Source organism: Tarenaya hassleriana, unplaced genomic scaffold (genome assembly GCF_000463585.1).
Source record: "Tarenaya hassleriana unplaced genomic scaffold, ASM46358v1 Cleome4, whole genome shotgun sequence".
In the NCBI taxonomy this organism is placed as follows: domain Eukaryota; kingdom Viridiplantae; phylum Streptophyta; class Magnoliopsida; order Brassicales; family Cleomaceae; genus Tarenaya; species Tarenaya hassleriana.
In genome coordinates, this window is record NW_010966881.1 from 6,252,979 (window position 1) to 6,277,909 (window position 24,931).

General features: G+C 37.3%; 6 protein-coding genes across 10 annotated transcripts; 3 read left to right on the forward strand and 3 right to left on the reverse strand.

The window, feature by feature from the left end:
• The first annotated feature begins 5,247 nt into the window (after nt 1–5,247).
• On the forward strand, nt 5,248–7,161 carry LOC104824409 (two-component response regulator ARR9-like). Its single transcript, XM_010556476.1, has 5 exons — nt 5,248–5,738; nt 5,830–5,936; nt 6,044–6,121; nt 6,297–6,367; nt 6,597–7,161. Exons 1-5 carry the CDS (start codon nt 5,630–5,632, stop codon nt 6,931–6,933), a joined length of 702 nt encoding a protein of 233 aa, XP_010554778.1. The 5' UTR covers nt 5,248–5,629; the 3' UTR covers nt 6,934–7,161.
• Nucleotides 7,162–7,431: 270 nt separating this feature from the next.
• LOC104824603 (zinc finger protein 853-like) lies at nt 7,432–8,533 on the forward strand. Of its 2 annotated transcripts, XM_019203804.1 has the most exons (4): nt 7,432–7,672; nt 7,750–7,855; nt 7,940–8,107; nt 8,280–8,533. In XM_019203804.1, exons 1-4 carry the CDS (start codon nt 7,604–7,606, stop codon nt 8,510–8,512), a joined length of 576 nt encoding a protein of 191 aa, XP_019059349.1. In that variant the 5' UTR covers nt 7,432–7,603; the 3' UTR covers nt 8,513–8,533. The 2 variants fall into 2 exon arrangements, with proteins under 2 accessions (XP_019059349.1, XP_019059348.1); XM_019203803.1 differs by having other exon boundaries at nt 7,434–7,855.
• Nucleotides 8,130–12,971, reverse strand: LOC104824410 (cystathionine beta-lyase, chloroplastic). 2 transcript variants are annotated; one of them, XM_010556477.2, is made up of 14 exons: nt 12,721–12,971; nt 12,384–12,549; nt 12,179–12,291; nt 11,995–12,065; nt 11,799–11,890; nt 11,479–11,566; nt 11,283–11,394; nt 11,079–11,175; nt 10,907–10,988; nt 10,678–10,795; nt 10,446–10,553; nt 10,256–10,358; nt 9,253–10,130; nt 8,130–9,066 (listed from the first exon to the last, which is right to left on the reverse strand). In XM_010556477.2, exons 1-13 carry the CDS (start codon nt 12,781–12,783, stop codon nt 9,955–9,957), a joined length of 1,389 nt encoding a protein of 462 aa, XP_010554779.1. In that variant the 5' UTR covers nt 12,784–12,971; the 3' UTR covers nt 8,130–9,066; nt 9,253–9,954. The 2 variants fall into 2 exon arrangements, with proteins under 2 accessions (XP_010554779.1, XP_010554780.1); XM_010556478.2 differs by having other exon boundaries at nt 12,384–12,538; nt 12,721–12,970.
• Nucleotides 12,972–13,139: 168 nt separating this feature from the next.
• Nucleotides 13,140–19,515, reverse strand: LOC104824412 (condensin complex subunit 1). Of its 3 annotated transcripts, none has more exons than XM_010556480.2 (16): nt 19,287–19,515; nt 18,300–18,622; nt 18,046–18,206; nt 16,766–17,954; nt 16,446–16,637; nt 15,605–16,258; nt 15,355–15,531; nt 15,166–15,233; nt 14,839–15,061; nt 14,666–14,765; nt 14,454–14,569; nt 14,304–14,361; nt 14,065–14,216; nt 13,781–13,979; nt 13,525–13,644; nt 13,140–13,411 (listed from the first exon to the last, which is right to left on the reverse strand). In XM_010556480.2, the coding sequence occupies exons 1-16, from the start codon at nt 19,417–19,419 to the stop codon at nt 13,323–13,325; spliced, it is 3,954 nt and encodes a 1,317-aa protein (XP_010554782.1). In that variant the 5' UTR covers nt 19,420–19,515; the 3' UTR covers nt 13,140–13,322. The 3 variants fall into 3 exon arrangements, with proteins under 3 accessions (XP_010554782.1, XP_010554781.1, XP_010554783.1); XM_010556479.2 differs by having other exon boundaries at nt 13,775–13,979; XM_010556481.1 differs by lacking the exon at nt 19,287–19,515 and adding an exon at nt 18,906–19,165 and having other exon boundaries at nt 13,775–13,979.
• A 358-nt stretch (nt 19,516–19,873) lies between these two features.
• LOC104824413 lies at nt 19,874–20,681 on the forward strand. Its single transcript, XM_010556482.2, has one exon. The coding sequence runs from the start codon at nt 20,127–20,129 to the stop codon at nt 20,271–20,273; it is 147 nt and encodes a 48-aa protein (XP_010554784.1). The 5' UTR covers nt 19,874–20,126; the 3' UTR covers nt 20,274–20,681.
• Nucleotides 20,682–24,150: 3,469 nt separating this feature from the next.
• Nucleotides 24,151–24,918, reverse strand: LOC104824414. Its single transcript, XM_010556483.2, has 2 exons — nt 24,401–24,918; nt 24,151–24,308 (listed from the first exon to the last, which is right to left on the reverse strand). The coding sequence occupies exons 1-2, from the start codon at nt 24,905–24,907 to the stop codon at nt 24,255–24,257; spliced, it is 561 nt and encodes a 186-aa protein (XP_010554785.1). The 5' UTR covers nt 24,908–24,918; the 3' UTR covers nt 24,151–24,254.
• Between the last annotated feature and the right edge of the window lie 13 nt (nt 24,919–24,931).

Here is a 24,931-nt window from a genome sequence, read left to right on the forward strand (position 1 = left end):
AAAAAACCGAAAAAAAAAAAAAAAAAAAAAAAAGCGCATTAAAGCCCATTATTTTAGAAAAGGCCCAATCTAATTGGGCCTAACAAATGTCTCAACTCAAAGCCCAATAGCACGGAAGCAAGCAAATCACACGCTGAAGTGAAAATCAGTGTTATCATATCATACTATTAATTTAGTATGTCACCAATCATTTTTAATTTTTTATACGGTGTGGCATTATTTGAATTACTTCATAAAAATCAACATGGAATCATATCTAACCACTTATTTTAAAATTAAAGTTTAATGTATTTTGAATTTTATGAATGCATACAATATCACAAAAATACAGTTGTGAAGCTAATTTTATCTGTCGTATTTGAGATATAAAGATTCCAATACGTGCGCCATGTATATTACATAATTCATATTATATATATGATACGTGCGTAACATACGACACATAATAATAGCGTTAGTTGCAACATATCAAAGACCGTGACCCCGTGTTCCATCGGAAGGACAAATATAGAATTTGAATGTTCCCTAAAAACCCTTGTAAGGGCATTTTACGTTTCGTGTTTATTAATTTATTGTAGATTTATAAAAACTAATTATGTAATGATTCAATAGCATTTTACGTTTCAGGTTTATTCATTTATTTATAGATCAAAGACTAATCGTGTAATGATTCTATGTATTATTAGCACAACCCTCGACGCCAAAAAAAAATACGAAACATAAATTTCATTTATGTCTAATTAATGTACCATGGTCACGATTATCGCATGTTTGAATTATAAAACTAAATACACAACCAACTATATCATATATATATATATATATTTGACAAACAGCAATGGAGCAACTGTTTATAACTACTAATTAATTAATTAATTATGTGATCTAAAGTATAATCTTTTTTCACACAAAAATATGCAACTTGATAAATGGAATATAAAGATTTAGTTTAAATATCTCGAGGATTTGTTAAAATCTCTTGAAATTATCATTCGATTTCCCCCCATATAATCCAAATCATATATATTCCTATTGTGGAAATTTCTTCAGTCAATTGCATCGATCCCTACAAAATTAGCTACCATAGCATACATAAAATTTCCCGTTATTTATTGTATTTATTTTTAATTATTTTTGTTCTGTCAGTTGTCCTCGAATTTCGGATACATCTCTAACGTTATAAACAATGGTCGGTCCGGTCCGGTCCGGTTTACGTGCATCCATAAGAACCTATGTTATGTATAGGAAAATTTCGTGTTGTTCGAGGCATCAGCATAAGCGACATCGAAACACAATTTGTATTATAATCAGGATTGTTTATTACTTGGATTTATAATGAATTTAAAAACAATACGGTCTACGTAATTTGCATATTGTTTTGAAAAATATTATGAGCTTTTGGTCACATGGCCCCGTAATTAAAATGAATTAATTTCTTTATAACTTTTAGTAAAATTTTAAATAAATTATTAAATGTCCCCGTAACAAATGCCGTTGCCCTATAATGAAATTATTGACCCCATTTATTGTAATTTTTGGGACCGCTATTGTACATGAGTGTTTTTTAATTATTTATATATTTTCAGTTTGTCTTTTTATATCATATTACAATTAGAATAATGTGGTGAGACGTTTGAACTTTACCTCAAGGAAAAAGAAGGGGGAACATGTAAAGGCTATACATATATATACACACACGTATAAGTGTTAATATTCTCAATGTACGGCCGTATCTTTTTAATTAATAGCTAAATTTGGGTTCAGTGTATTCATGCCACAAGCTCGGTCGTTTTATATTATTGTTATTAATATAATAATATATTATTGTATGGTGGATGCATACTCTCACATATACGTGTGTATATATACACAATGGTATGTATATATATATGGTTGGGTATACCTAACAGTGGCACGCCCTGATTTTATCAATTTTGCAAAATAAATAACATGTCCTTCAGAACACATAACATGTTTCATGTATTCCAATTTAAAATAAAATGCATGTTTTATGTTTTCCACTTATTTTCTAATTATATATACTACTTTAGAATATAATTAATTTGATACGTTTTTTTAGATTATATATAAAAATAATTCTTATGAAATAGATAATTTAAATTTACGGGATGTCATTTTTTCGAACTATACGCATTTTTCAATCTTACTTAAAAATACGTCTACAAGTTAATAAATTAATATATGGCTGTTTAAAAGAAAATATTTTTTGTATTGTTTATTTTAAATATAGTTATTAATTTGTTATCAATGAAAAAATATCGTTCAGCAATCAGCAGTACATTTTCCAATAAAACCAATACATTTACATTGTAGAAAAAAACAACATTTTCAACGGCGACTTGGAAACCCCGAAGTCTTTTTAAATTTTAATGATGACTTGACTTAAAACCATTTGTTTTCGTTGACCATATATGTTTTTATTACATTTCAAAAAATTGTTGATGAAATAAAATAACAAATTTCTACCATATATTTAAATGCTTGTGTAAATATATAGGATAGTTTTTTAAAATAAAATTATATTTTAATAAAGAGAATATGGATATCTTAATAGATATATTTATAAATATATCCATATATGCTAATAACATGTATCGGAATTTAAATTGTTATATTGATAACCTTCTAAGTTCTAACAGTATCATTCAGTACAACATTGATCAAGTCGAGTCTCATCAATTTTTTTTTTGTGTGATCTTTATATGCGTATCTTTGTTGCAATTATATACATATATATTATATATGTACAAGTGTATATATTGACTTTAAATTTTTTGAATTTTTTTAAGTAAGCGGAAGATCGAGCCATAAGATACGATCGACCGTATCTCCTCCCATATATGAAATGTCACATGCCAACATCACTTTAGGATTGCCGATCTTCATGACATTGACTTGTGCGTACAGAATTTAATCTTATTAAAGAAAATACAAATCGTTTTTTAAAATGAAAAGTCAAATAATAAATATTCGCTGAATCTGATTGATATCAACCCTCCTCAGCCTCTCTAAGTCAAATTCTGAAATTATAAGTGAATAATAATTTAAAAAAAACAATAAGAAGAAAAACAAGCACATATCAGTAGTGTTTGGTCGTTTATATCTGTTAAATACGAGTATTTATGATTTATATTTTCCCGATTTATTAATTTGTTATATCTCTCTTCTTCTTCATTGAGTAGCTAAGTAATATTACGTGTGTATAAATCATTTACGTACATAAATCAATTAATTTAGAGAATAATGGTTATTATTGATATCTCTCTCGTTATTGTATATTAACTAAGTTTTTTTCTGATATCTATCAAGTAAATGTGGTATTTTTTTTTCCTCTCTAGATATTCTCTTATTATCTATGAAATATTATTTCTTTTGATTCATTTTTGCAATTATTAGTTCTTTAGTAAAAATTATCACGACTTATAATTAAATAATATTTCAATTTCTTAGTCGTTAATAATTGTTTTTTTACTGTTGAGAAGAAAGGGAGAATAGCACAAAACAAAGAGAGCCAAAAAAGCCCGAAGACGGGGGAAAGAGAGTGGGGCCAATGTTTAATTTGCCAAACCATGGTGCCTGACTGCTTGTCACCATCATATATATACACACACACATATATATAGATGTGTGTATATGTGTATGTATGTCGAGATGTCCACGTGGCGCTGTACTGACGCGTCGACCTGAACTTCTATAGCATTGCATGTGGTCTGATTCGCATATCATTATGATGCATCCTCTATATATTTCGTTCCCGTTCACATTTGTATATATCCCACGTTTATGAAGAATGTATATTGATCTTTCATCATTAATTGCTACAACCCAAAAGAAAACTCACACGAATACCATGCACATATATGATATACATCATACATGCCATGTAGCTTTAGCATTGATTTTTTTATTAAAAAAATTTGGGTTACAGTTTCCATTTATTATATGTAACAAAAATCTCATGAGTATGTATTTTTTATAGTTTATATTAATATGCTAACTAATGCATTTTTCACAAAATGTGTGTGTGTGTGTTTTTTTTTCTGAGCATTTATTTATACATAATTTTATGTCAAGCTTCAAACCACGAACTGTGGCACAGGGGATTCTGCAAGAGGACAGGGAAATGAGACAAGATCTAACGATTGTAATTGTATGTACGGTTTTAGGGTTTCATAACGTGTGTATGTATATGTAATATGTGTGTATATAAAGATTCCAAGTGTAACAACAGTAGGGTCAAAAAGAAGTGATGATGAAGGGTGTCGCAGGGGAGGGGGGGCCTCCAAAGACACGGATTGATTACAATCATTTAAATTTTTGGACAGACAAAATCCGTTCGAAATCCATTCAACTGTTCAATTGCATGTCTGATTCCGACAACGTGGATCGCATTTTATGACCACTCAAATCAATATTCCATCATCTGTCTCTTGTTATTGCCTTCATATATACTTTCATATCATATAGTATTTGATCAGATTCGTGGAATCCTCATATACATTTTTTTTTTATGGAAGTGGATTTACTATATATGATATGAGAGACTAAATCTTTGGATTAAATGAACGTAGGCGATTTTATATCACAAAAAATATATATTTAAAAAAGAAAGGTGAATGTGAAAGGGACAATATGAAGTGAAACCCACCAGGTCGATCAGAGAGTATGATGAGTTTTGATTGTGTGTATGGTATGTTCATGACACGTCGGCCACTAACTTGTACACGTACATGCATGATGATGATGATGATGACCATGACAATGGGAAGCAAATCTTGGGAAGAAAATTGCCATGTCGTTTGCCACTACCACAGCTCTCAGCTGCTCAAGATACGGTAAGTGCCACTCTTTTTTCACGTTAGTCTTTCCATATAAAAAAACCATATTATATAAATTAAAGTGGCATATTTGCTGACGTCACATATATCTCTCCAGATTTAGGCGGGCCCCGTTTAATTCATAACAGAGATTTAAGAAATCATGACGAAAGAAAGTCAGTTGTAAAATAACGTAACCAAAGGTTAACAAAACTCTAAATGACTTTGCAGTGAAAGATATTCATTTCTCCAGAAATATTCGTCTCTAATCTCTATCATACATAGTCTCATAATAATCATACATACATACATACACACACATATATATATATATATATTATATTATATCTGTGGAATGCAAGTGGTGATGGTGGTGTATATAAGCAATGGCCACCTCTTATCTGATCCTAAAAGATCCTCATACAGATTTGTTTCGATTACTTTATTCATTTTCAGACTTTTTTTTTTAAATATACTTTTTCTTGGCTGTCTCCTGAATAAAAATGTCTCTCTTTCTTGCTTTCTTCGTAACTCAAAGCTAAGATCAAATACAGTGTTTTCCTCACCCCCTTTGCAGAATTTGGGGGGAGATATAACCGCATCTTGTTTGATGCAAACCCTTTAATCTTCCTCTCACTCTAATTTCAGCGACGAGGTTTGGAAGAAAGAAACTGAAACGGAAACAATCCCAAGGAAAAGAAAAGGGGATTTTCCGGGGAAAGAGGGGAAAAAGTCGGAAACTTTGCATCTGGGTTTGTCGATTTGTGATCGGATCCGAAGCATTTAAAAAAATGGTAATGGGTATGGCAGCAGAATCGCAGTTCCATGTATTGGCCGTTGATGACAGTCTTTTTGATCGGAAGCTGATTGAGAGATTGCTGCAGAAGTCGTCGTACCAAGGTGAGGCGGAGATTTTCTCGGCTACCAAACAGGGAAAAGAAGAGCTGGAAACATTCGAGGAAGATCTAAGGCTTTGTTCTTGTCTTTGCAGTGACCACTGTTGATTCAGGCACCAAGGCTCTCGAGTTTCTGGGTTTGAGAGAAGGAGGGGACAACAATGACACGAAAACGCCCTCTTCATCTCCCAAAAATCATCAGGTTTACTTCGTTCTCCTTGTTCGAACTCACTGAGGTTTTGATTTCTTCATCTTTCTCTGTTTCGGATTTACAAATTTCAAATTTTTTGGTTGTTGTTGTTTGGACAGGAAGTGGAAGTGAATCTTATCATTACCGATTACTGTATGCCTGGCATGACAGGCTATGATTTGCTCAAGAAAATCAAGGTATGTGTTCGTGTTTCTTCCTCTTTATTTGATCCGATTTGTTATTTTTCTCGGCATTTGGTTCCATTACCGGGAAATTGCTGCTCAGAATGTCAATCCAAATCTCTTTGGAAGATTATCCTACTCGCTGAAATTTCGTGGAAAGTGTTATAGAAAGTTTTTTCTGAATCTGCAGGAATCATCTGCTTTCAAAAACGTACCAGTAGTAATAATGTCATCTGAGAATGTTCCTTCAAGAATCACCAGGTAAACGCGATAGATTCCCTACATGTTTAAGAACTTATCCCATAGAGGAACGAAGTTTCAGTCTTATGGAGGATGAACTGGCAACTGGGTATTGTCACTTTGTGGTTCTGAAGATAAAGCTGGGGTCTTTAGTAGGATTTAAGCCATTGGAAATAGGGATTTAAGCCTTGGATGAATCTGCAGACATGGATGGGTGTTCATCCATGTTTTGGTCTAAATTTTGTTTCAGATGTCTGGAAGAAGGAGCTGAGGAGTTTTTCTTGAAGCCAGTGAGGTTGGCAGATCTTAACAAGCTGAAACCCCATATGATGAAAGCCAAGTCAAAGAACCAGAACCAGGATCAAGAGGGGATTGAGAAGAACCCGAAAGACAAAAACCCTACGAAACCAGGCACCGGAGAGGATTCTACGGATCAGGAAACGCTGTGTCTCTTACAAGGACTGGAACAGCAGCAAGAGCCATTGATGAATAACAACAAGAGGAAGGCAATGGAAGAGGGCTTATCTCCAGCAGCAGCAGCAGATCGAACACGTCCTAGATTCAATGGTATCACAACCGTGGTCTGATCTCTACCGTCTCTCTCTCTCTCTCCAGGGTTTCTTCAGAAGTTTCAGTCCGTAGTTTCTAGAGATTTTGTAGATTCTTTTAGGGTTTGATGGTATGGTAATGATGATGATGCAGAGATAAATGATGATGGGTCCTCCGGTGTTTATATGTAAAAATCTTACACGGTGAAGTATGTATCTTAATTCCAATTTTGTTTTCAATTATAAAAGAACTACTGATTCGTCTCTCTTGCTCTTCCTTGGTTTTTAACTATTTTCCCTCTCTTTCAGTTATTCGTTCGTAGAAAAAGACTTGCGATTTTATCAACATTGTTGGCTTTATCTGTTCGTTTGTTTGTTATGTCTTTAAGTTAAATTAAAACTCAAATTCTAAACTACACGCATTCTAAAATCATTAATTTTTTTTATTATATAAATTCTTTATATTTTATACATTTATAGAAATTTGATTCATTTATATCTACATTGATTTTGAGATCCAATGATATTAAATCTACCCTCACTCCCACTGATACAATGATTCGCAACTATTCCTGTTCCATCTTGGACTCCGTTATTAATAAAAGTTTCATAGCTCCTGCTTATTCCTCTCAAAGTGAAGAATTTCTCAGTAAATTTTTTCGAGAAAGTTTGTTCATCACTAAAAAAGTTCTCTTGAACAAGTTACATCATGAACGACGGCGGTCACAATCCCAATGCTCATGGCGGCTTCATAACTGCAGACGAGCTGTCCTATTTCGTGAGATTATCCGCCATATATGTAAATCATGGGTGCTTGAATCGTGGGTTTTTATTTCCTTTATGTTGATGTTCCAGGTTAAGGAACACATCGAGCTGTGTATTCAGAGATGCATGAGCTTAGAAGAAACAGAGCAGCATATACAGAGCAACTTCGGGATCGAATCCGTGGTCGTCAGACGCTGTAATAACCTTGGATCTCGTGAATTTTCTTTTGATGTTTTTTCTTCCTGACAAAACCCTAAAAGTAATTTCACGACCGGTGTAGTGTGGAGGCGACTGGAAGACGAAAATCAGGAATTTTTCAGGTCGTACTGTATACGAAGGAGGCTCGTGTCTGTGGTAAACAGGTTCAATGATCAATTGGAGAGACAACAGGAATTGATGCGAGAGACGGGAATGCTCGAGAGGCCGAATCACGATGCCGCAATATCTGGTAAATATGGTGTGGAAAAAAAGACATAAAAGATGCTGTCTTTTTCTCTTTTGATGCCCAGAGAATCTCTTTTGACAATGTATGAATCCAAAGTTTCGGGTTCTGGATTTGATTTCGTGAAGAACACGTTATGAATGTTTTCTCTGTTTATCCTCTTCTCCATTCTTCACAGGCCAAGACCAAGAGCAGGAGCAAGTGCAACTGCAACTGCAACCGCAACCGCAACCGCAGCTAATTCTTCAGTGGTTGCAAACGCAGGAGCAAGTGCTAAATCAACAGCAACAGCAAATTCTTCAGCGGTTGCAAACGCAGACGCAATCTCATTATCATCAGCAGCAAACTCAGGTTCTTCATCAACCTCAGATGCCTTCTCTTGGTAATCTTCCTCGCAAGGAAATTCTCTGACTTTTTCTCTGTTTCTCACCATTCAATACTTATTCCTGAAGCTTTTGGCTATAACACTACTCTGTTTTTTTCCGATGTTTTTGCTCGTAGATACTAATGGTAGCGTCCCGAATGCTGCACCAACTGCAATGTCTGGGCACCCTTTCGCCCCTGCTGTTCATTGGGGGCAGGGGCGAAAAGAGCAAGTACAAGTGCAAGTGCAAGTGCAACAGCAACCGCAACCACAACAGCAAATTCTTCAGCAGTTGGAAACGCAGACGCAATCTCATTATCATCAGCAGCAAACTCAGGTTCTTCATCAACCTCAGATACCTTCTCTTGGTAATCTTCCTCGCAAAGAAATTCTCTGACTTTTCTCTGTTTCTCATCATTCAATACCTATTCCTGAAGCTTTTGGCTATAACACTGTTTTTTTTCCGATGTTTTTGCTCGTAGATACTAATGGTAGCGTCCCGAATGCTGCACCAACTGCAATGTCTGGGCACCCTTTCGCCCCTGCTGTTCATTGGGGGCAGCAGAATGGAAGAGGCTTGCATCAATTGCCACCCGAGGCACTGCACAGAAGAGTTAGATCCATTTCACGACCACCTCAAATCCAGATGCAGCAGCAGAGACGTGTAATGGATTATAGACTCCAACGAGCACCAAAACAGTTATTCGATGAAGTTAACCCCAACCAAACAAAATCTGTTGCAAGATTCAGTCACCAAGAACCGCATCAAAATGGAGTGATTCCTTACCAGACGCAATCTGAACCAAAGCGATGGCATCTTAATGGGCCTAACCCAAATCAAGACCAGCAACCTCAGCCACAACCGCAAGATCATGCCGCCCATAACAGCCAAGGACAGCAAGAACAACAAGAGGCCAGTGGTGAGTCTTATGACAAATCACGATAACCCTTCCCCTACCTCCTCTAATGAGGCGGTGAAATCATCTAAAATAGAAGGGCACAACGAAACAAGCAGATAAATTTTCTTACATACGCAAAAAAAAAAAAAAGCAACATTGATAAATTTTCTTTTCTTTTTGGTACTTGTTCTTGTATAGGGTGGAAGTTCATAACTGTGTCCATGGAAACGGGGAATGCAAACACAGACGGAAAGAGGCATGACGTTGCATGGGAGGACAACGCGAATGCTGAGAATGGTAACGCAGAGGAACAAGACAACAACGATACATGAATGAATATTGAAGAAATATGTAATATGTAGTTTTTATAGTTAATGTTCTTTACGTCATTTTTAATGGGAGGGTGCTTTTTTTAATAAATACCTTAAACAACAACTTCAGTGCTCTCTGCTTTATTATGAACTTCGGTTACTCAAGTTTTTGGCATAGAAACATAAAATACAGAACTCCAAGAACAATGTGATAAACTAAACTAAAATATGAAATTTATAGTTTTTGAAGCACTTAAACAAACAATGATGATTAGGGTTTCACAGAGGACCTGTCTTAAAGGCGATATCAAGATCAGAGATCAGGTCATCGGCATCTTCAATACCCGCAGATATACGAACAAGATCTTCCGTTAATCCCCTGGCCTCACGAACAGCCGCTGGTATACTTGCATGGGACATGAAACACGGCATGCTTATAAGGGACTTGACACTTCCTGCCAGCAAAAAAAAACACCACGACGCATGATTATTTCTGAGTTGCAGACAGGAAGCCATAGTTCAATGGTTATTGCAAAGATTAGAATTTACGGGTATGCTTTGAGAAGATGTAATGACTAACCAAAGCTGACAGCAATGCTGAAATACTTGGTGGTTTCTACGACATGCTTAGACAGAGCGACTGAACCCGTCAAAAAGCTAAAAACCGATCCTGCACCCTTTGCCTGCAGTAGTTTGAAAGCCATGCCCTACTATGTAAAGAGCTTGTATTATTTATATAGCTCGGCAAAGTTCTTCGGCTAGTTTCAAACCTGAGAAAAATGAAGATCATGACCAGGATGATTGGGTAGACCAGCATAGTAGACTTTCTTGACTCTAGGATGCGAAGATAAGTACTCAGCAATCCTGCGTGCATTTTCCTGAAGATATTTCCATACCAAGTAAGATAGCCAACAAAACGAATCAGACAGAAATCAAATCTATTACACAAAAACTTAGATTCCTGCCAACATTTGTGTTCAAAGGTGAATATAAAGGTCAAACCTGTTGCTTTTCTATACGTAAAGCCATCGTCTTGATTCCTCGTAAGCAAAGCCAGCAGTCAAAAGGAGCTAATCCAGAACCTTCTGCATTTTGGAGGAAATACAACTCCTTTGCAAGCCTGGAAAATTTAACAACATTAATAACCTTGTGTATGAAAACGTACCCAGAAAACAACTGTGATATAATCATATATAGAATCAGAGAAATGAATAGGGTAGAAACAACAAACTTTTCTCCTTTTACAGCAAGCACGCCCGCCATCACATCGCTGTGGCCGGCTATGAATTTGGTAGCTGAATGCATAACAATGTCTAGAAAGACAGAAAGACAATCAAAACATGAGAGAGTGAAGTTGATACAAATCTGATGCCATTTAAAACTCTGGCTCGCAGCAAACGCACCTGCTCCAAGTTCTAATGGCCGAGATAGCACCGGTGACATAATGCTGTTGTCCACCAACACAAGAGCACCATGAGCATGGGCCATTTCTGCTATTTTCTATAAAGACAACAAAAAAATAAGATTAAATGAATTGGCATCAAGAATCCTAGGAATTCTCCTGAGGATGAAGCTTCGGACTTTGAAGGGAAAGTTCGGAGAATAACTCTTATATCACAAATTTGTTGTCTGGGGTTGGTGGGACTCTCGAGCCAAACAAGCTTTGTCTGGGGACCAATAGCAGCAGCCACTTCATCTAAGTCACATGTGTTCACTCGTCTGCAAGATATCGAAAAGATTATCAGTATTCTAAATACAACGAGAGCCGATTATTATAGAAATTGGACAACAGGTAATACTAACTTAACCACAACACCAGATCTTGGAACTACTTGGGAAAGTAATCTGTCTGAACCACCATATACATCATCTCCAGCAACAATTTCTTCACCTGTGGACACATATTTAACGAAAGAATGAAGTACAGGACCACCAGGTTTCATTGGCAACATACAAAAAACAAACGGAATACAGAAGGGAAAACCACATGAAGGCATCTCGAGGGGATCTAAAGAATTTCCAGAGAAGAAAGAAAGCTGTGGTCAACAGAAACTGGCAAAGTTTGTCCGAAAATTCAATGCTTATATATTACCACTCTGAGAGAGTTTGGATAAAACAATTACCGGTTCCAACAAGGTGTGAAACAGCAGATAAAGCAGCCATTCCACTAGTAAAGCAAAATGCTCGATCCGCCTTGTCAAGCTTCGCCAGGAGACTGACAAACCACGAAGTAAAAGATTCGTTACTTGTACTCATTAAAATATACATCTAAGTCCAAGGAAGGAATAATCAGATAGTCTTACGGAGAAGTAACAATACCTTTCCAATGCATCCCTTGTTGGATTTCCACTTCTTGTATAATCATAAGGCCCATTCTCGATAGCCGAAGGCTGCAAATAAACATGAACAGACACCGATTCATGATCCATTCAATGATGATATGGATATCTCCTGGTTTGGCATTCAAGGAAGATAAGATTTTGACAATGCAGTTAATCGCTACCTGCTTAAAAGTAGCCGTCTGGTAAAGAGGTGTACTCATAGCATCAAATGGATCAAACTTATTCTCCAAGTTCACGAGCAATGTAGAGACACTAGGCTCCTTAATTTCGAGCCCTGGAACACAAAATCAACACAGAGAGCTATATATGATCACCAAAACGAACGATTCCAAGACATTACTTATCAAAGAAACCGACTCTACGAACCGGCCAAGCATTCCGAAGAACTGGTAACAATAGGGGAAGCTTGCTCATCGACCCTTTTCTCCATAACGCAATTCAACTTGAACCGGTTCCGATTCGACAGCTGTTTCTCCCAAATTCCAACATTTACAACCGCTGTATTGTTCGGAGGGTTCTTACTGAACAAACCCTTCAGCCAAACACCAGATAGAATCAGAAATCAAGAGGCGGAGATTATTCAACAAGCAACGGATCACCAAACCAGTAAGAACCGGTATAAAGGATCATTCTTCATCTTGTAAAGAAAGAAATTCGAAGAAAATGTAGAGAAAATGGACGAGACGGCTAAGCGAGAGCTTACGCGGTCGGGGAGATCGACGAACGAAGAAGCGAAAGAGGGGCGAAGTGATAGAGAAGACGCCATTTCCGGAGAATTCCAATTAATGGGTTTTCCGTTCGATGATCGATTCTCAGGCGAAGAGACTTCCTACTTTTTCAGGGAATTGCGGCGGAGAAGACGGCGACAATGGGTGACGAGTTATAGCGGCGGCGGCGAAGGCACCTAACAGATGATGAGAAGTGAGACCACTTTGTGAACTTGGACCGTTGTGTAGTATATGTTCATTTTTTCGCAAGTGTACCATATATTATATTTTGAATTCGGTTTGCTATGTCAAGTTTAGAAATTAAACTGTAATGTTTGTATTATTATTAATTATTATTTCGTTTTAAGCAATTTTTAAAAAATTCTTTTTATGTAGCAGATAAAAAGGGAGAGTGTTGAAGCAAATTGGAGAAGTAGATTTACAACACAAAATAGGTTAGGTGGAGACACAAACAATGTAATATACAAATACTAAGAAGCTCATGGCGTAGAGAAAAGAGTGTGGAATTGATTAGTAAAAGACAAAAGGATAATCTAATGACAACAAGTAGATTCCCTCCCACTTTGTCCAAACTTATTCAGGACCTGTGCCTGAGATTTCTACGGCTACTCCGTACTGTTTTCACTTCAGATTGCTTCTCTTGGCCCTTGGCTTTGGCCCCTCCACCTACAAACATCACCAATCTTTGCTTAGTTACCCAACTTTGCGCGACTTGTAGATAGATCCAGTCATTGGCCACACCAAAGAAGAAGAAAAACCCAGCTTTAATGACCATTTACCCCTTGTCTTGAGTTTCTCTGAAGGAGGATGGCTGCTGGTCACTTGTTGCTCAGAGTCAGACACTGCCTCTTCCTCCGATTCTTCCTCGGATGGATCCGCAACTTCGCTCTCTGACACATCTGCCAATGACACCAACACTGTTAGGTTAAGATGCTCATTTTGTCTGAGACTTTTTGAGGGTTGTCGTCAGTTGAATGCGAATTAACCCCTATTATGCTTAGCCAAAGTCTCGAGCAATTTACAACTAACCTTCACCTTCATCATATTCCGGAATTTCTTCTTTCACTTTGCCTGAGATTGCTACGCCTTCCATCTTATTACCAGCTTTCTCTCTGTGCATCTGGGCGTTTCTTTCAGTTTCTTCTTGCTCTTTCTTTTCCGCATGGAACTTGTTGAGTTTCTCCTCAAATTCATCTATGCATGCTTTTAGTTCCGGTTTTGCAAACTTCTTCCCCTGTTGTTCAGGTCAAATCCATATGAGAAACTCTGACGCAACTTGAAAAATAAATGAACAATAATGTGGAGAAGAATCATCTAACCTTGTTAATTATGCTTCTAAAGTTTTCCATCACTGAATCTTCTGCTAAGGCATGCCCGTAAGTCTTGAAGGACTCAATGAGCTTTTTTATTCCCTTTTCCGTGAATGTCAGCAGCGAAAGACAATATGAGATGTATTCCCACTGCTTTGTATCTGTAAATGGGGATGTGACTTCATACTGAGATATTTATGTTAAAACAGATACCATATATTATGGATCTCCAAAAGATACGCGCATACCTGTGACTCCGCAAAACCTATTGCAAAGCTTTTCAACCAAAGCCTCCATCTGTTTGTCCTGAGAATTGTTGATAATACATGACAAATGGATGAATAATACTGATAAGACAAAGCCTACAATAATAAACTTCATTGTCAATAGATCTATACCTTCTTAATGGAACCAATTAAGAACTGCATAATGTTACGGAAGGACTCCCTCTTCAAATCCCGGTTGGATAATTGCCCGAGTATGTCAGGAAGTAGATTGTATATGGGGTTGGACCCTGTGCTTGTTCAGAGCAAAAGATGTTTAGTGAGTGTCCATTGGATACAAAAACCGAAGTGACTCTCTGTCATTTAAGTTTGGTGTTGCTACTAACCTTTCTTAGACAACTCATGAAAAAACAGTTTAGCAAGACTGGAGATTCTTTCATCGTCATCTTCTATACATATGGCCATTTCGTTGATATAGCCTTTTACCTGAGATCACAGTATCAAAATGAGACTCTAGCTAGAGCCACGGAAATTTTAGAGAGATTCAGAGGACACATACCTTCATCATATCGTTCAAAATGAGATGCGAAAGGACCAGGACTGCATTCTTCCTGACAGAAACTGAAGCATCTCGTAACCTTCCATACATATTTTCCGTCCAAGGCTCTAAAAGATTTGGAAAACGAACTGCCAAATCTCCGAGGGATACTGTGCAATTTGACCGGACAACTTCAGATGGTGCATTTTCAACAACTGTGAAGAGAAGCTGGAGGTTGGACTCACTGAAAGACATTGAGTTTAAATCTTCAGTAGCTGTTTCCGTATAGTTAAAGCAAACAGGATAAAGATTAAAGAGAATATGAGAGGAAAGATTCATGAGGCTAACCAGAAGTTAGCGTCAATGATCATAAACCTGCATAATGCAAGCATTGCAGAAGCTTGTAGTTCTGGATGCTGAAAGAGTGGAAAGCAAATTATTACTCTATTTATCATAATTGGACAGAATATGTTTCTGAGAGCAGCAGAATGGGAAGGAAAAGCACCAACTTAGATGCAGGTAAACCTGTTAACACACCTTTTGCAGCAGAGAAAAATTTCTACAAAGCTTTGAGAGGAAAGTTGCACAGTCCCCAATCAAATTCTTCTCCCGGGAACCAGCAGAAACAATTTCTCTCTCTGTTCTTTCAGCGAGTGTATCAAGCAGCGCATCTTCAGATGCAGCAAGTCCTAGCTCAGCATTTATACTATTATTCTGTTCAACAGAGACAATATTGCATGAGATGACACTGATGGTTTAACAGCACTATCTGAAACATAAAAGGTACCTCTTGTGCAGGTCCTAGGTTGTCATCTGCATTCTGATTATCACCAGCTGCCTTTTCTTTTCTGGCCTTTTGTTTTCTGATCTTCTGGATGCAGGATTCTATGTAGACCAATTGGTTCATGGCGATGTGACTTACGACAAACAAGAATCTACTGAGTTTGGCAGCTTGAACTGTTGTCAGAAAATCAACATTGTTATTGTCGGCATCATTCTGCGTTTCATCTTGCCCGAAATCACCAAATACCATGTTCAGGGACTTTTTAGCAATACTAGAAGCCAAAGTTTCTGGAGTTGGGTGAATCATGTATATGGCACCTATGGCTTTATCTGCAGCAGCATACCATATGTTTTCTGGAAGCCAGTTTCCAGTTATCAAGTTTTCAAGAATACCAAACACTCGACTACCAGTGCTGAGTAACAGCTTCTTTCTGTCCTCTTGGGAAAGGCGCTGAATGGCAGTGCATGCTGTTCTAGCAAGCAGAGGTTCCACTTTGGCCCAACGACCAAATCCAATATCTATTATATCCTGTATATGAGATCCAAGAATCCCAGAGGAAGATTTTGCAGCCATGCAAAGAATAGATAAAGCACCACGACTTTGCTGCGCAGTTGTTCCATTAATGTTAAAGCAAAAGAAGTCCCAGAGACTTGAAATCTACAAGAAAGATGACAAAAGTTTTGTTAGCTCTTTACATTCCTTCCGAAAACCCCTTTCTTTTAAGAATGTGGGAATTGATTTTGGTCGTTGTTTATTCGAATAGTTAAAACTAAACATCTAAAGAGCATGTGAACTCCATAACTTCAAAAAATCCTAATCTACTGAAGTTAGAGAAGGAACTTACAGTGCTGCTAGATATATCACCTTTTGACACCAAGGCACTGACAACGTATTCCAATGCTGCTAGATCCCCTATATTTGAATCTGTAGCGAGATTCACCAGCTGTTTCGCCGTTTCAACTGGGTTTTTACTTATATAAATTGAAATGAAGGCATTCTCCACTGCCTCATAGATCGACTTATCCTGAGAAAAAGCCTGCAGAGACGAGGGAAAACAAAATTTGTCATGCAAAAGACATTAAGGGCTCTTTCTCCATTATGCAAAAGCAAACATTGCCTTCAGAAATGTTTGCTCATGATACTCATGAAAAAAAGAAACCATACTAGAGGCAGCATTTTCCGGAGAGAGGTTTCTGCGCCATCAATCTGAAACTGCTTACACCTCATCAACAAGAGAATAGTGTTCTCCACGTCACTGGCAGAAGAAGATGCCATTAGTTGAACTAGTATAGGCATAGTAGCTGACATGCACTTTGAAAAACTCAACCCGGCCTCGAGGGAAGCAATCAAGGCCCTGGTCTGCTCCAGGTTTCCAATATCTGGAACAGATTCACCGTTCTCCTTAATTTCGTCACCATTCTCTTCTTGACAGCTGTCAGTTAGGCTATCTTGATGCATCTTATTGGTCACAGAAGGATGCAAGTCATCGACTTCACCATCTCCACTGCAAGAATCACCATCTGATGGTACATCTTTTGAAGTCTCATCAGTGGAAATGTTTGGTTCAAGCTCATTCAGTTTTCTTTTATACTGCTTCAAGGTTGCTTCAAATGATGCTATCCGGAGTTGTGGACCAAAAGGGTTATGTTGCAACATCGTGATCAGTAAGTTCAAAGCATGTTTTCTAACAATCGCACTCTTATCTTCCAGTCTTCCAGCAGAAATTGATGCAACTTCATTCCATAGGCCAATCGAGACAGAATGCTCTTCACATAGTTCAGCCCATACCTGAAGAACACGACTTCGTGTATAGGCTGAAACATCTCTACATCGTTCAAGCAAAATTTCCAACATGGCTTGCTTAGTTCGAAGACGAAGGGACTTAGAACTCACATCACCCTCAGTGTCATTAAATGCTTTTGCAACTAATTTTCCAAGAACTCCAACCAGAGCATTTCTTATCTTGTATGATTCACCGCCGAAATGAGGTATCAAAACTCCGACATTTGTTGACATTAGCTTTGGCAAACGATCAGCAAGCTCAACCAAGAAACGTCCAACATTCTCAGCTCCAACTGTATCTTTCACAAAGGCTTTCGGGTCTGTCCTTCCAATCTCTCTGACGAGAGAAACAGCCAAGGTACCATCAGAATACTTACTTTCAGCTCTAGAAATGGCATCAGCAATGTGTGCTACAGCAAAATCGTATTTGTGAATCAAGTGCATAATTGAGGCGCATGATTGCACAGTGTAATGGTATTTTGTGGCACACGCCCCTATGATACGGCACAAAGCAACTTTTGCCTCTGTGTCTCTCAAGACTGCGGCATTCTCGAAGAGAGAGAATGAGTTTCTACAACAACAAAAGAAAATTACCCATTACAAGATTGAACAAACGCTAAGTAGGCAAAATCCAAACAGATTCAATAGGTCACAGAACTTACTTGGCAATGAAAGCGAGGTAGTTTTCATCTAGGTTAGATGATCCAAAGAGCAATGATAGGTTGATCTCAAGCGAATTTGCAATTACATTCAGTATCCTACCCCTCTGAGGTTCCCAATTCCATGACTGCAGGGTTTGCTTTTTCCTCCCTCGTGCCGTGACCTGTTGACCGATAATATGACTTTGGTAAATGGAAATAAGAAAAAAGACAGCTATAAATCATGCAACAGATATGAAGCTGTAATCTGAGAGGACCTTTGTGCTGTCGATTGAGCTGCTGTTCGATTCTTCGGCCATAACAATAGTGAAGAGAAAAAAAGTGTAAATCTTCAAAGCATTACGATATGAGGTGATCCTATCAAGGATTGGAGCATCATCATCCTGATCTTGAGAAGCTCGAGAGATGGAATCGACATTTGGAAGAAGAACACTTAGGTTGGACCGAAGACTTTCCACAATGTTACACTTGCAAGCTGGAGAAAGATTGCAGAAGCCATGGACCAAGGAGTAGACGCGATCAAAAACATCTTGATCTTCGACACAGAAGAGCTCTCTATCAGAGAGATCAAAGGACACACCTGTTGCATGAGAAGATAAAATCAGAGACAGAAAACATCATTGATTAAAACACAAGTGTAGTTGACAATGAAAATTTCTAGTAATTAATGTTCCAGTCTCTCTTTTTACCATTCACCAATGCACTATACAACTTAAACTATAACTATTAGAGGGGATACATTTCAATTTCGTTTTTTCTCTAATATTTGCTTCCAGTCTCATGCAATATAACCCAAAAAGTATGCAGCTAATTCAAGGAGATTAGATTCAAAGACCCAGCAGGGGAATTAACAAACGGCATACATTTGAACGCTTTAGCTTCAAAATTTGACACTGTAATGAAGATCCGTGAAGTTTGGACCGCCATTTGACGAAACCAGACATGCAACTGGGCTTCAATATATTTCCTGACGCAGCCATATGAAAGTTTCTCCCAATCTTCATCGATTTCATAAAATTGAATTTCACTTAAAAACACAAATGCCCACTGCCTAAAATGCGCAATTCAACGCTTTCCTCTCGAGCTCCAGCGAGTAGACACTTGGAATCTCTCCCAGAACGAACTTGCGAAGTAGTTCAAGGGTTGCATTGGCAGTCAATTTCTCCGGAACCAGACAGAAAATTAAGGCAATAGATACATACATAGACTCAAGAAATGGTGACAGAAAGACGAGAGGGCTTCACCTTTGACGAACTCCTCGAGTTCGGAGGCGCGAAGGGAGGCCACATCGGCGGTGTTCTGCACGAACAGACGATTGTTCTCCGGCTCTTCTTCCAAGCCCCGCAGATTTTGGGGGAAAACAAAGGGCGGAGCCATTTTCTAGAGAGAGAAACTGAGAGACGATTGAGAGAGAATTTCACCGTTGTTCCCCCTTTTGGCGTTGGATCTACGGAACGAATTTCAAACGAAACTGAAAAAAGGGAGCGGAGCGGGAAAGATTTCACGGACGGACGCAATATATCGGGTCGGGTTGAAATCCGGGTCGGATCCAAACCGGATTATGAAAATCCGCATCAATTTTATTTTATTTTATTCTATTATTTTCTCCAGATGTTTTCTTAATCATTCAGAACTAAAAAAGTATATATTTATAAATCGCATCACTAAAGTAATAAATCTACAGACTGGCATATATAAATATATATACACATATAAAATGTAAAATATGGATGAAGAAAGAAATATTTTCTTTTCCATTATAAGATGTGTTTTTTCAAATATAAAAGTATAATATATATATATATATATATGATTTCTCAGCCTCGAATTTATTGACCGATTGATTGATGTCTCCCGCCGACGCTCTGGTTGGTGAATCGGTGAACACGTGGCCATATCTGATTGGACAGAAGACCCCCGCGCGTCCAGAGAACCGAACATCCATCGATTTTTCTTCCTCCTGTTCAGGGAGCTTGACCATGGTAGGATTCTTCTCCAATGGCTTCTCCGGCTCACCGACTGCGCTAGAGAGAGAGAGAGAGAGAAAGAGATCATAATTTCGGTGCGACTGCAGCGAGGGTAAGATGGCGATGCCGGTGGGAATAGCGATGTATCTGGCGAAGATGGTGTGGATTGCTCTGAGTGGATGGATCTTCACCTGCGTCTCCATAGCCGACGAGATCGCAGGTTGTCTCAGAACCGGCGACATCGGCGCTTTCCATGTCGGCTGATCGATTCTAGATCCAATCCCTCTCCCGTGCGTACCTCTTCTCCTTCTCGATTTAACACAACTGCTTCGTTTCCGTTTCCCGATCTGGATCGCTTCGAATCCACTCGACAGATAGGAAGTATACAGGCTATATAATTGATCGAAGAATCCTCTGTGAATTCCGAATCCTGCAAGTTCCCAGATAAATTGATTGTATAAGCTTGTGTCCGTGATCGTGTTTTGCTGTGAATATGGAAGATCGAACTTGGTTCGTGCATACGAGTATTGTTGCTGGTGTGTAATTAGGGTTCTTGAGTAAGAATTTCATGGAAGGTGTGTCATTTTCCGACACTGGTTTCTGGTTAATGCATAATTCTGAGACTTTCTGTCGTTCTTTGGGAGAAAATCCTATGCCCATATCTTTCTTCAACCCTTTTAATTCCGTCTGATCTTTCCGAAGATTAGATCTTTCGGATGCAGATGATGTTTTCAGACAGGTATTTCATCTTCCTCATCAAATACGTTGTGCCATGCGTCTAAGATAGAAAGGCCAATCCAGTGTGAAGATAGATAGAAAACTGAAAAGCTTAAGTAGAATAGAAGTTCATAGATATTTGCATACTTTTATTGTAAATGTTGTGGAATACACGATTGGTTTAAAGTTATGATGAATATATATATATATATGGGTATGACAAATTTTGTATTTGAACTTAGTTCAACCGGTGAAATAGAAATATAAAACGTCGATTTCGTCTCGAATTCGGGTCTCAAGTTGAGAAGAATAGCGTAATTTCAATCACATGTATTGTTTTCGATTCCAGAATTAGTCTAGATTTCGGTCCAAAATATCCGGCTAACCAAAAAATATTTTGTACTTAGCCTTCTCATGCCTCATTATATCTTAGAAGTTTCTATAAAGTTGTATTTGTTTTATATATATATATATATATATATATATATATATATATATATAACATACACACGATGCGAGAGCAATAGTTCATGAGGAATACACAAAGTTAAATATTAAATATATCAGAAAAATAATTCATATTTGAATTATTTATCTATAGATTTAGTTGCAGTTTCATCTAAAATGTAATTTAAAATGAATGTGCTAGACAGATTTCTTTTGTATCGAGAAAAGTTTTAAAAAAAAAAACGGAAAAGATGACGCGGATATGTTTTTACTTTTAGATGTTGAATGGGAGGTGGTTTTCGGAGTTTTTAGATTTTAAAAACTGAAAAAACCAACAATCAAAAAATCTACTTTATGGAAAAAATCAACTAAAAACCAAAAGCTATAATTTTTTAGATTTACAAACTTATAAAATCCAAAAATCAAAAACCAAAAACTAAAAACTAAAAACCAAAAACTAAAACCAAAAAATCAAAATAAAAGCCACTACCATTCAAACTTTAACAAAAGGTGGTGTTAAACTTAAAGCCACGAAAATACACGCATTTTAGGGGTATTTGAGTCATTTCAGATACTTGATTACCGAAATGACGATAGTACTCTCGTTCTTGTGAGAAATATCATGGCGTCCGTGTGGAGCGAACAGGGCTGGAAAGGGAATACGTAAATGTTCCGGGTAAACATGGCGGGGTTTGACCTTTTTACATGTGTACACGTGTAATATTCTTATTGGTTTAGGAATGATTACGTGGCTGCGCAGAGAGTAGACGTGGGAGTACGTTTTTTTTTATATGGAATTTTCCCGTTCTTGTGAGAAATATCATGGCGTCCGTGTGGAGCGAACAGGGCTGGAAAGGGAATACGTAAATGTTCCGGGTAAACATGGCGGGGTTTGACCTTTTTACATGTGTACACGTGTAATATTCTTATTGGTTTAGGAATGATTACGTGGCTGCGCAGAGAGTAGACGTGGGAGTACGTTTTTTTTTATATGGAATTTTCCCTACTATTATAAATAAAATCAAAATTTATCTTCTTCGAGATCAAATCTGGAGTTATTTTCTCTTTTCACGTGGGCGAATATTAAAATCAAGAGTAAGAAATAATCATTGCATGACCAAGAATATCGGGATTAAAAAATATATCTTATAGTAATCTATATATTCAAAAATTCAATGCGGTGTTCGATTTTCTCCAAAATACTAGTAGTGCTGTTACCGTAGATTGGATCGTTTTATTTCGAGTATGCTAAATTTAGAATCGTTTTTAAATAATATTTAGATCATAATCATAAAAAATCTATAGTATATCTTGAGAAAAATCTAAGAAAAATCATAAAATTCATCATGTCCAAACCTATATATAAACCCACGACCTCTTCTCCCATGTTGGCATCGTACGTCGCTTTGAACGTCCACTTCTTCCACACCGCAGAAAAAACGGCATTTTCATGTTCTTTTCGTTTGTCAACTTCTGTTTCTACGACCATCCCAGAAAGTTAACCTCTTAACCAATTCCCATGGCCACGTCACCTCCGACCAGATTCTCCAACGTTGTACGCATCAAATTCGAGTTCTCGCACGTAAAATCGAGGAATTCACGAGGCCTAACTTTGATCCGGAATGGAGGCTCGTAAAATCTCGAAGTTTTGATTGATCAAAGGGTAAGGAAACAAACCATAAAAATTGTTTCTCCTTTTTTGCGTGCGTTCATTTGATTTTGAAATCCATTTTCATTTTGTTTTGTACTTGTGATTTAGCTTCTGCATGAGTAAATTGCACGAATTGCTTCGAAACTTAAAAAAAAATACAATATTCGGTCTCCTATTATTCCTTTGGTTGTTTTTGTTATGTTTGGCAAGTAGGTTACTTGTGGATACTTCGATCAGAACATTGAAGGTTTAGAGAGTCAGAATGTTTTTCAGCATCACAACAAAAACTGCTGGTGATTTTCTTTAGTATAGTTATTACATTATGATCATCATCAATATTGGACCCGCTATAATGAAAGGTAATGAAATAACTTCTAACATTATTGGAAATTGAAACTTACAACAATAATTGTATGTGAACTACAATAAATCCAAACTAATACTCCATCAGTTTCTAAATAAACGAAGTTTTAGTTTTTTTTTTCCACAACTGTTAAGGAAATGTAAGTTAGATATTTTTAATTAACGATAAAATTGTAATTTTTTGTAAAAACAATCTAGAAAATCTAAAACTAGCTAAAACGACATCCATTTAATAACAAAAATATATTTTCTAGAATACAATTTAATCTTAGGGTTAATTTCAGGAAAATACCCCAAATTGAAATATTTTTCCATAATAATATCCAAATTTAAAATTTAGCTAATTAATACTCGGATCTATATAAGTCCGAAGTCCGTCTCTATTGATCTCGGATTTGGATTGGGTCGGATCGGCCCGTATAATTTTGCTTTAAAAAAATCTTATGAAAAAAATACATTTACAAAACAAAATTATACGGGCTGGTCTGGCCCAAACTAGATCTAATTCGAGTCGGAGATCTATAAGGATGGGCTTCGAGCTTGGTAATTTAGGCACGAAAAAAATCTTGTCGACCCGACCCCAAAACATTTGGACCGAGTGCGGGCTCGAGTCGGGTCGAACATGGGAGACATTTACAAATGTGGTTATCAATTTGGAAAAATATTTATAAATTTGGGTATAAATTTGAAAAGACGTTATAAATTGTGTATTTTTATGTTAAATTTATAATTTGGATACATATTTGGAAAAAAAATCAAGAATTCAGGTATTTTTCTAGAATTAACATAATCTGATCTAGGTATCAATTTGAAAAATATTTGCAAATTGAGATATTAATTAGTTAAATTTTAAATTTGGATATTATTATGAAAAAATATTTTAATCTGGTATATTTCCCTAGAATTACCCCTTATTCTTATATGGAAGTCTAGTTTTATCAAATGCATAAGGTGTCAGTTTCAGTGGGTTGCTTACAAAAAGCTGAATTTACAAACTTCAATAACCGGTGAATCAGTGCTCCGTCTTGAAAGAAAGCCGATCGACGCCAGGAAAATGTAGCGTGAGCTTATTTCTTCATGTAATGGCCATTAACGTTGAACCCTCCATTGATGTTTTCTTGCTGCAAACGAAAGACAGCAAGATTAAAACAGTTGTATGAACTGTGGAACTTAACTGTGAAAAGAGTGAGTTGTCAGAACAACAAAACCCAACCTGATTAGCACCTTGAAACTCAGATTTCGGTATCATCTGATCACTGGAAGATGATGTCGAAGGAGGTTGTGGGTCGAAATATTGGCTGACGTTTTCCGTACAGGGTTCAGGATTGTGTAAGAGAGAAGATAAATCATGGGAAATGGGCAATACCGGTTCGATCATAGGGACCAAACCGATGTCATCGAGGTTCCAATCAATAGGGTTTCCTTGGAAAAAGCTGTCCATCATTTCGCTATCTTCCTCGTTATTTCCCATCAGATTACTGCTACCGTTACCTATGTTTTGTAATCCAGGAACTGCAACAGAAACTCGGTCGTCAAACAGAGCGGGTTGCCCTAACGGCGGCGGAGGCGGATGTGTAAGAACATGATGATGGTTCATCATACTGATATGGGGATATGCAGAGACAGCACGTTGTGGGTTCAGGCCGTCGTTTAGATGCGGGACTCGATCGGGTCGTGGTCTGGGGTAGGGACTCGCCATGGCTGAGGTCGGATATTGCATTTGCTGCGGGTAGATCCATCGTGT